Source organism: Ursus arctos, unplaced genomic scaffold, assembly GCF_023065955.2.
Source record: "Ursus arctos isolate Adak ecotype North America unplaced genomic scaffold, UrsArc2.0 scaffold_22, whole genome shotgun sequence".
Lineage (NCBI taxonomy): Eukaryota > Metazoa > Chordata > Mammalia > Carnivora > Ursidae > Ursus > Ursus arctos.
Window position 1 is genome coordinate 57226580 of NW_026622897.1, and position 11957 is coordinate 57238536.

General features: G+C 36.2%; 1 protein-coding gene across 1 annotated transcript; it reads left to right on the plus strand.

Annotated features, from left to right (window-relative positions):
• Positions 1-4627: 4627 nt before the first annotated feature.
• LOC113269440 (olfactory receptor 52A1-like) lies at positions 4628-5578 on the plus strand. Its single transcript, XM_026518330.2, has one exon. The coding sequence runs from the start codon at positions 4628-4630 to the stop codon at positions 5576-5578; it is 951 nt and encodes a 316-aa protein (XP_026374115.2).
• The last annotated feature ends 6379 nt before the right edge of the window (positions 5579-11957 follow it).

Here is an 11957-nt window from a genome sequence, read left to right on the forward strand (position 1 = left end):
AAACTGATTGACCACAGGTCTGGTAGGGGAAAAAAAATGAAAACTAAGGAAGCAAAAGATACGGAAATATTTTATCCATCCCTTTTACGGATAGTGAATATTCAGCATGTAGAATTAATATTTCTTTCTGAGACATACAGTCATAGTTTGCTTACACAAGCCCAGAAGTCTGATCAGAGAACCAACAACTGAGACATCATCACCTGGCAGTTGGAGTTAGGGAGTTGGCTCATTCCCAGTCGAACCCCTTCCAAAATATTTTTTTTTTACATTTTTCCAGCTTTGTTGAGGTATAATTTGCAAATAAAATTGTAATATGATGTACAACATGATGATTTGATATATGTATACATTGTGAGAGGATTTTGCCCATCAAATTAATGCACACCCATCATCTCACATATATACCTTGTTGTTGCTGAGACAATGAAATTCTACTCGGCAAATTTCATTTGCACAATAAAGTGTTACATCAACTTAAGTGTAATAAACACCACATTATCAAACATGCAGGCTGTATGGAAGGAAGGTAATTCTTATCTTAACAAGGAGGGACACTTCACATAGGAATTTTATTTCCTGCTTTTAAGAAAAAGAGGGAAGATCTCTCCCTGACATAGCAACAATACACTCCACTTGCAGCCAATGAGAAACCATCGCAACCTTGAACTCTTGTTCTTCTCCATGAACTTCTGTTCAAAACGACCCTCTCCAATTTTCTCCTAAAAATTAATAATAGCTTACCTTCCTTTTGCCTCCTTGAACTTGTCAATGGTTTGCCATAGTTTGCTTGTCCTGACTTGCAATTCCTCTGCTATTCCTGAATAAACTTATTTTGCTAGTAAAATATCTGTCCATTTTATGTCTAAGGTTGACAGAGTAAAGAAGAGGAAATAAGTTTTCCAACACAATTTTGCATGGTATGAGTTTCAGCTATAGTAACTTTGTATTCATAAAGATAAGCATCTTCTGTTCCCTTAAGCCTGTGGCCAGAAAGTGAACTAAATTGCTGTCTTCCCAGTCTACAAATTTTCCATTTCTTAGATTTTTTTTTAAGATTTTATTTATTTATTCGAGAGAGTGAGAAAGAGAGTATGAGCGGGGCTATGGGGAGGGGCAGAGGGACAAGCAAACTCTCCACTGAGCACAGAGCCCCACGCAGGGCTGGATCCCAGGACCCCAAGATCATGACCTCTGAGAAGGCAGACACCCAACCAACTGAGCCACCCAGGTGCCTCCCATTTCTTCAGTGTTTTTCCCCTCACATTCCTAATGATCTCAGATTTACTATGATCTAAATGTGACCTATCATTTGAGATTTCTTTGTTCTCATTCTTTGAAAATAACTTTTTATGCAGTAACAGTGCTTTCTGGCTTTGTGCCTCAAGCAAGGGATACCTTTCTGCTTCAAAACAGAACTGAGCTTCAGACATGTAATGAACTCTCTAGGGCCGGGTCTGAAAATTGCCCTGGGATCACCTCAGATTCAAAGGCCGAGAAAAGCAACAGCTAAAGACATGATAAAAGACAGCAAATCCAGAGTCTGGCAGAGAAAAAACCTATTCCATCCATTGATCTTACCAGCTATCTGTTTCTCTGGGTGAGTTACTCCATGAATTGGACCTGGGTATAGCTCAGTGTTTCTAATTGTAGCAAATTTTAAGAGGTAATGGAAAGGATAGTGAGTTAGATGATCTCAATCATGCATCTTGCAGTAACATACTTTCCTTTGGCACATCACGTTATTTTCTCTGACCCAAGTGTATTTATCAATAATAGGAGGGATGGACTAGACTCATGTCATTTAGAGATGGAAGAGGAATGCAAAGGTAATCTAGTGGCATCTTCTTAATCACATGTGAGGAAAAACTATGAACTGACATCCAGTGAATTAGCGGAAGGGCAAGAAAAATAAGGTTTCCAGGCTCCTCCTCTAATGTTGACTAGAAGGTAGTTCTAACATTGCTTGGTTTATCAAAAATGAGAAGAGGGTCTCTGTTTTGGAAAGGGTGTTTTGTTGCGTGTCTATGTATGTGTGTGTTTGCAGTTTGAGCAGGAGAGCTTATAAGATGTGGAGAGAAGGGCAAAGATGGGAGCATGCTATTTACTGTCTGTAACAGTGTTGCTGTCTGGGCTTGTTACCGCTGTAACTACAGCTCCTCCCCCATGCCCTGAATATGGTCTCTCGTTATCCAGGGCATCGAAATCTTGTATTTTGGTCTCTTCTTTCTTATACTTTACACTGTCTCCATTTAACATATCTTCCCATTCCTCTCTCCTTTTTTACTCAGGGAGCAGGAATGAACATTTTCTGATTTGATTATTATAGAAAGACAAATTGCATAAGATATATACCTTTGTGGTCTTAAAAGCTACTAGAAACTGGTTTTCTTATTCATGTGTTTTCCATCTATCTAGAAAGAATTTAAAGGAAGACACGAGTATTTTTCAGATGAACTGACCAAATCAATTTAAATCACTGAAATGTATGGACTCCATCAAGGCCTGCACGTGATTAGGAAGTCACTTTTCTGTTGTGACAATGGTCATTTCACCTGGATAATATATTAAATATAAATAATACAAATACTATAAATATGTTAGTATTTACATATTTGTAATTATATATTTTATTTATAATGTATATATTTATGTAATATATATTTGTATTTATATATTATATGATATCTATTATAATTATTTATATACTGTATTTACATATAATATATATTTATATTTACAATATATATTTTTATTTATTTATAAATATAGTATAAATATATAAACAATACAAATATATATTTGTATTACATACAACATAATACAAATATATATTACATATATATGTATTACAATATAATACAAATATATATTATCATAAATATATAAATACTAATATGTATTTACATATTAAATATATGCTATACTATATGGAATTTTATCTTTACATTGTCAGGCATTTCTAAATATATCTAGGGTGTATTGCCTTTTATAGTTTCTTTAGATTCTGCCTTTGTCTACTCATGTCACCTTGATAAGATATATTCACGTTTATCAGCAATGAGTTCTAGGGAATCCACCACTTGCTCACCTAACCTCATTTATCTGGGCATCATAGGGAATTTGTTTTCACAAAATTTCTAATTGTTTTAATATACATCTCTTTATTGCCTTTGTCATAGTCAACTGATATATGTAGCTACAGAAGGTCATATAACGATCTGCTCTCAATCAACTAGTAGAGTATTTTAGATTTTACTACATTAGGGACTTCCTAGTTATACCCACATGCGTACATATTCTTACTGACTGTGAACCAGTCTGTTTTTTCCTATAATTTTACAACAGCAATCGTTCTAGTTTCTCTTCGAAGAAAAATATATAAAATCCCATTCAGAGTGGTATTCTCTATTCAATGATTTGGCTATGACAAAATCATAAGGAAAACGGAATGAAACTTTGGGATGGCTTTAGGCTTGTAGAACGGTTAATGAAAAAGTAAAAAAAGAGTACATAAAGTGATCTTGAGGTTTACTGAATAAATTTCTAAAGAAAGAGAGCAGGCAAATTATACAAATTTTAGAAGTTTGGGATTGGTGTGAAGTGGGACAACGTAATCCAAAGTAGCAAATTATTTTCTTGGTCAATTAACACCAGTAAAATGAACGAAAGCACCTAGGTTTAGGTCGAGCTCCATTATGGACAGTAGAGTGGCTCACAGTCAATTCTGCCTTTTTGCATCTGAAACACTTTAATATCAAAATATTTAAGCTACGCTGGTTTTCCAATAGATCTGTTTTTGTATGTTACCATCCTATCCTAATTTATGGTACTTCTTTATTCAATTGACTTCCTATCTTCTCAATTTTCTGTCTCCTCTAAGATCTGTGAAGACTTACACCATCATTTACCCCCTTCTGCTTACACATCCACTCTGAAAGCTGATCATCCAGAATTATCCCAGTGAGTCAAATACACTCTGCTTCTACTGATAAAAGAACAACTCCTCCACATTACTTCCAAGAACTGGATAATGGGTCTGCACACAGTCAGCTCAACCAGCATTTGCTGAAAGAACAAAATCTCCTCACTCCCTCATCTGAGAATCAATTTCTAAGATTTGTAGGGAGGTATTTTACTCCCTAAACCAGAGAAAATGGGGCTGGGAAAGGCTGCCACTTTCCAGAGATTCTAAACTTTGAACAAAATGGACAGGGCTATAGGATTGAGAAGCTATTCCACAACTTCAAACGCCACAAAGGGATTTCACTTAATCTGAAATGTGTCTGGGGGTTGGAGAGGGATATAGACAAAAAAGTTAATGTTGTCATCTGTAGTACCTTCTGAGGACATTTCAGAACCTAGCAGGATCAATGCTCTTAGAATCACAAATTCCATTTCTACTACTTCCTCATACACAAATACCTACATTGGCTTTGGGAAAAGATATTCAAGAATCCTAATACAGACTTAAGTTGATTCCCAAGGATTCAAAGTCATGTGGCCACATTACCATCCATGTTTTTCATGTTATAGAAGAAATGAGAATTCCCTTGTTCCTTTTCATCCATAATTTTTCTCCGAATAAGTATCAGAATCAATGGTGCAAAAGGGATTTATCGACCTGATGGGATCTACAAACATGTCATATCTGAACCCACAAACAGTGACCTTGATTGGGATCCCTGGACTAGAGCATGTGCAGTTTTGGATCGGATTTCCCTTCCTTGGAGTGTGCCTGGTAGCTCTGCTGGGAAACATCTTCTTGTTAATCATCATCCCTACAGAACGCCGTCTTCACCAACCCATGTACATCTTCCTAGCAGTTTTGGCAGGCACTGACCTAGGTCTCTGTGTAGCCATTGCTCCCAAGATGTTGGCCATCTTCTGGTTTGGTTCCTGCCCCATGGCTTTCGATGCTTGCCTCACTCAGCTCTTCTTCATCCATGCCTTGCAAGGCATAGAATCTGGTATCCTGTTGGCCATGGCCTTTGACCGCTACATTGCCATCTGTGATCCTTTGAGGCACACATCCATCCTTACACCTCCATTTCTAGTTCGAATGGTATTGATGGTGGCCATCCGGGCCACAGTGCTTGTTGGAATTTTACCCATTCTACTTAAACGCTTGCAACTTTTCCAATCTGTGGTTATTGTTCATTCCTACTGTGAGCACATGGCAGTGGTCAAACTGGCTGCGGAAGATGTCCATATTAACAGATCATATGGACTCTTTGTGGCCTTTGCAATTCTAGGTTTTGATATGATCTTTGTCTTCATCTCCTACATTCTGATTTTTCAGGCTGTTTTTCGTCTTCCCCAGAAGGAGGCAAGACTCAAAGCATTCAATACATGTACAGCCCATATGGCTGTCTTCCTGGAGTTTTATATCCTTGCCTTTTTTTCCTTCTTCAGCCACCGTTTTGGACATGTATCACCCTATGTTCATATCCTCTTGTCTACCATCTATCTGCTTGTTCCCCCTGCCCTTAACCCCATTATATATGGTGTGAAGACCAAGGAGATCCGCGTGCGGGTTGCTCAGATTTGTATTCTGAAGCCTGACACTGAGCAGTGATCCAAAAATACTATGATATGGGAAAACTATATATTTACCCATTTAAGATGCAAACTCCTTGTACTATGTCTATGTTGGTGAAACTTTTACCTGATAAGGATCTCCTCTAAAGAATTTATATTCCTCAAACAAAAGAACTCAGAATGTGAGATAAACTTGAGTGAACAGTATATATATATATATATATATATATATATATATATATATATATATATCATAAGTTCCTATCATCTCTCCCATCTCTCTCTCCCTTTCTTCTTTAATCTTTTCTTATTGTCTTCCTTCCTTCCATCTTCCTTGTTTTTTCACCCTTCCTTGTTTACACATCTATTGTATCTTTCTGCAATACCAAGAGGCAGTTTATCCTTTGATGTGTAACAGTGACAAAGACATACTCCATGATTTCAAAGCTCACAGTATAGTGATGATATAAAAATACCGAGCAAATATAATTTCATGTTATTTAAGCCATGGTAAGAGAATAAGAAAAGATTTATTTTCGCATGTGAGAAGCAACTAATTTAGATTTTAGAAGAAATCAGAGAAGACCTTATATAGGAAGTCATGGCAAATGTGAGGTTTGAGTAATGCATTTTACTTAAGATGATGAAATGTTATTAACCAAGATTTCAAGCTTTTAAAACACTATGATTATAACTCATGTAGATGTGGAGAAGTATATGCAGGTGTGTGTAAATCTAACCTCCTTGAGCACCTGATTCAGGAAAAAGCAAGCTCATCTGTGCTTTCATCAGTGATCAAAATATACAAATCATTCTGAAGTAGGGAGTAATGTATTAATATATCAGTATCTGATACATGGTTTTATTTAATTGCACAAATATACTTGTTTTGTTGGGTAAATGAACAAATTCAACTTTTCAGAATTGCCACTGACTAGCTAGCATTGCTTGTGATGGTCTTGGAAGGAGTTCACTCTCTGTATTGTGCGGCAACTCATTATGAACTTTTTTTCCCCCCAAAATGTCATTAGGAGATACTTTGGAATGTTTTGAGGTGCAATCCATCAATTCGAGCAAATTCTTTGATTAGGGCCATGACAGCTTCTTTTCTCCCATTCTTCTTATCCTTACTGCTTAAAAGGCCTTATAAGCTGGTGAAGAAAATCCAAAGACTTTAAGTTTAGCCATATCACCATTAGTTCCCTTTTCATATCAGACCTTCTTGTCCAGTGTCTCTGTGGCTTGAGAGCATATATACCACCATCATTACCACATGGACACCGATAATTTTAACTCAGTTCACTTCTCTGTTTACCACAGTGGTTTATCTCCCTCCTCTTGCTGGTCAAGCTAATGACTTACACTATTACTTACAGTAGGAATAGAAGATTAAAGTTTATCCTCTGATGGTCTCAATGCATAAATGGGTGAATATGACATAAAAGTGTTATCAAGGGTTCCCCCAAAAGCAAACCAAAGCAAAAATTTTAGTGTATGTGCTATATCTTGGGATTGATTCAAGAAAATAATTTTGTAAGGGACTGAGCAAGTAAGACAGTGAAGGGAAGAAAGCCAGCAGTGTATGTATGACCGAGCAGGTTACTGCTATGGATCACCAGAGCTCTTTCCTGTTGGAGGTACTTGGGAAAAGGTAAGGATCACACCTTGAAACTGTCCATTTGAGGGGCTTGAAACAGCATATTTATCTAGCTATCTCCATCTCTTATTAGATGGTAATTCCTGAAATATCGCCCTCCCAACACTTTTCACATGTACCACTCATGGACAGAGATTGCTCCCCAGGTCAGAGGAAGATCTCAAATAAAGAGTCATAGGAATCCATTGGAATGAACTATCTATAGGAAATTTATGGAGCAGGTTGAAGGTATATGGGCAGTCTTTTTAAGTGTAGCTAAAAAAAAAATATTTTATTGGGTAAGCATGCAAAAAATAAAGAAACTACAGAAGACATATTCTAAGTTCCTTCATGATCTCACAGAGGTAGACAGGGTAAGTAACACTGCCGGCTGCTTCATAGACTGTACTCCAGAGAAAGAATCACCATGAAATAGACTTGTAGGAGATTTAATATATTGGCATTAGGCACCAGGCAGTCTGACATTTATGGCACGAGTTCTAAATTGAAGTATCAACTGTTTAGAAGAGCAACTGGAAACACCAGCTTTCCAATACATGGAGACTTTCCTCATTATCTGATCCAATGGAAAATTGAGTTTGGTTAATACAGCCTTTTCTGGTGGGAGATACGGGGCATCCTTAGTTTCCTAGGCAGACAACATAGTACTCACTGGATGATTTATATTTTTATTTATTTATTTTTTTGTATAATCTTGCCTGTCCTCACCAGAAATACTGAGACATATTGGATAAAATTCTTATCCTAAAGTAATTTTTATAATATGATTCTTCTATATATTTTGTGGGACTAGAATTTCTTCTAAAGCCTTTTAAAAGAAAGATTATACAAAAGATAGACCAAAAGAGTGAAGTTTCCAAATAAGATAAAGTAGCTGTCTTCAAACAAAAATATGGAACATAATAGTGAAGGAAACTTTATTTTTTTATTTTTTTTTAAAGATTTTATTTATTTATTTCACAGAGATAGAGACAGCCAGCGAGAGAGGGAACACAAGCAGGGGGAGTGGGAGAGGAAGAAGCAGGCTCATAGCAGAGGAGCCTGATGTGGGGCTCGATCCGGTAACGCTGGGATCACACCCTGAGCCGAAGGCAGGCGCTTAACCGCTGTGCCACCCAGGCGCCCTGTGAAGGAAACTTTAAATCCTCCTGCCACTATCAGATCAAGATTCAAAACAGGTATGAGAGCTATTCATCTATTTATCCACTTATTAATTCATTCATTTTCTTTTAACTAAGTATCTATATTGTGTGCATAACATGAAAGGCAGCCCCTGTCCTCAAAAAATTCTGTCAAGGAAAACAGTATTGTAAAACTATTAAAAATATGGATATTGTGATCAGCCAGATCTCAGCTTGACTTTTGATTCGACTATCTATTAGCTGTGTGTTATATATAAAAAAAAAAACTAAAGTATTTAAATTGTCTGAGCGTAGTTTTCCTCCTCTTTGTAATTGGGATAATAACAATTGCCTAAAAGGACTATTGTATGAACATAACAATTTAAAATGTGTTTTAAGCATAACACATAATAATAAGGTGCTTAAAAGATAGTTATGACCATTATTAAAATTGTTAACAATAATAATGAGGGCAGGCATTAAAAATCCAATATAAAATACAACAGAGTAATTGCTATGATAGCTACCTGAAGTAAGAAAAATTAGAGGGAGTAGGGAAACACTGGCTGTGTATTTTTTGTTGCTTCCATTGCAAAATTTTAATGTTTTAAAGAAAATATTGCTTTATTAAAATTTATATTCTCTTTCTAGTCTTCTTGATATACAGCTTCTTGTTCTGAATTAAAGTAAGAATATCTATTTTTAAGAATACCTATTTTTAAAAGTAATACCAATTTATGTTTGTTTGTTTGTTTATTTATTTATTTTCTAAGGAAATAATAAACAAAAGTAAAAGGCAGCCCATGAAGTGGAAGATATTTGCAAACAACATGTCTGATATAGGGTTAGTATCCAAAGTCTATAAAGAACTCACCAAACTCAACACCCAAAAAACAAATAACCCAGTTAAGAAATGGGCAGAAGACATGAATAGACACTTTTCCAAAGAAGACACCCAGATGGCCAACAGACACATGAAATGATGCTCAACATCACTCATCATCAGGGAAATACAAATAGAAACCACAATGAGATACCACCTCACACCGGTCAGATGGCTAAAATTAACAACACAAGAAACAGCAGATGTTGGCAAGGGTGCAGAGAAAGGGGCATCTTCTTGCACTGTTGGTAAGAATACAAACAGATTGGAAGGCCTGCAAAGAAGTTAAAAATGGAACTGCTCTATGATCCAGCAATTTTACTACTAGGTATTTACCCAAAGGATATAAAAAGACAGATTCAAAGGTGTACATGCACCCTGATGTTTATAGCAACATTATCTACAATAGCCAAACTATGGAGAGAGCCCAAATGTCTATCGACTGATGAATGGATAAAGAAAAGGTAGTGTATGCACACACACACACATACACACTGGGATATTATTCAGCCATCAAAAAGAATGAAATCTTGCCATTTCCAACAACATGGATGGAGCTAGACTGTATTATGCTAACTGAAATAAGTTAGTTAGAAAAAACAACATATGATCTCACTCATGTGAAATTTAAGAAAGAAAACAGATGAACATATGGGAAGGGGGAAAAGAAAAAAGGGAGAGAAACAAATGGTAGGTGACTCTTAATGATAGAGAAAAAAACTGAGGGTTGATGGAGGGAAGAGGGTGGGGGATGGGCTAATGGGTAATAGGTATTAAAGAGGGCACTTGTGATGAACAGCGGGTATTGTATAAAAATGATGAATTACTGAATTCTACCCCAGAAACCAATATTGCACTGTATGTTAACTAACAAAATTAAAATAAAATAAAATAAAAAAGAAATTAAACAATTATAAATAGAAAAAAAAAGAAAAAAGGTAACACAACTTTAAAAAATCGTAAAATATTTGATACATGGACAATTTATTACTTCTTTTTTTTAAAAAGATTTTATTCATTTATTTGAGAGAGAGAGAGGAGTGAGAGAGCACAAGTCAGTGGCAGAGGGAGAGGGAGAAGCAGAATCCTCACTCAGCAGGGAGCCCGATGCCAGGCTCAATCCCAGGATCCTGAGATCATGACCTGAGCTGAAGGCAGACAGTTAATTGACTGAGCCACCCAGGTGCCCCTACTTTATTACTTCTAATTGCAAGTAACTTTAGGGAAAACCTGAAGTTAAATTCCATAAAAATTCCAATCAATGTCCATGCCTTTACAATCATAGGGTACTATGTGTTAATAGATGTTCACACACCAATGCCCAAGTGAGATCAATTACAGAGAGAATTCCTATGTGTATTGTGACTCAAACATCTACTTCCGTTAGAAGTATAATTAATTTATTTCTACATTGCATTTATTTATTTATTTATTTAATTCTACATTATATTTATTTTTTTCCAGCTTTGTGGAGAAATAATTGACATATAACATTGTTTAAGTTTAAAATGTACAGTGTATTGATTCAACTCTTAAGAACTCTGAAGTGTGTAATATAGTATTGCTAACAATAATCACTATAATACACATTAGACCCCAGAACTTATTCATCTTATAACTAGAAGTTTATACTGTGTGAGCAACATCTCCCCCTTTTCTCTATCCTCTAGCCCCTGATAACCACCATTCTCCTCCTGTTTCTATGAGTTTGGCTTTTTTAGATTCCACATATAGGTGATATCACACGGTATTTGTTTTTGTGGGTTTTATATCACTTAACGTAATATCCCCAACATCTATCCATGTTGTAGCAAATAACAGGATGTCTTTCTTTCTCATAGGTGGATAATCTTCCATTGTATGTGCGTGTGAGTCCATTCATCAACTAACGGACACTTAGACTGTTTCCATATCACGGCTATTATGAATAATGCTGTAATAAACATGGGAGTAGAGAAATCTCTTTGATATTCTATTTTATTTTATTTTTTAATAATAATTTTTTATTATGCTATGTTAGTCACCATACAGTACATCCTAGTTTTTGATGTAAATTTCCATGATTCATTACTTGCGTATAACACCCAGTGCACCATGCAATACATGCCCTCCTTACTACCCATCACTGGCCTATCCCAACCCCCCACCTCCCTCACCTCTGAAGCCCTCAGTTTGTTTCCCAGAGTCCACAGTCTCTCATGGTTCATTCCCCCTTCTGTTTACCCCCCCTTCATTCTTCCCTTCCTTCTCCTACCGATCTTCCTATTTCTTATGTTCCATAAATGAGTGAAACCATACGATAATTGTGTTTCTCTGTTTGACTTATTTCACTTAGCATAATCTCCTCCAGTCCCATCCATGTTGCTGCAAATGTTGTGTAATCATTCTTTCTGATATTCTATTTTAATTTCCTTCGACTAGGTACCCTAAAGTATGATTACTTATTATATGGTAGTTCTATTTTTAATTTTTTGAGGAACCTCCATACTGTTTTCTATAGTGGCTATACCAATTTACATTTCCACCAACAGTCCATGTTTTCATTTTTTTAAAAATGTATTTATTTATATTAGAGAGAGAGAGAGAAAGAGAGAGAGAAAGAGTGGAGGGACTGGCACAGGAAGAGGGAGAGAGAGAATCTCAAGCAGACTCCCCGCTGAGTGTGGAGCCCAATACTGGGCTCAAACTCACAACCCTGAGATCATGACCTGAGTCAAAGTCAAGAGTCAGATGCTTAACTGACTGAGCTACCCAG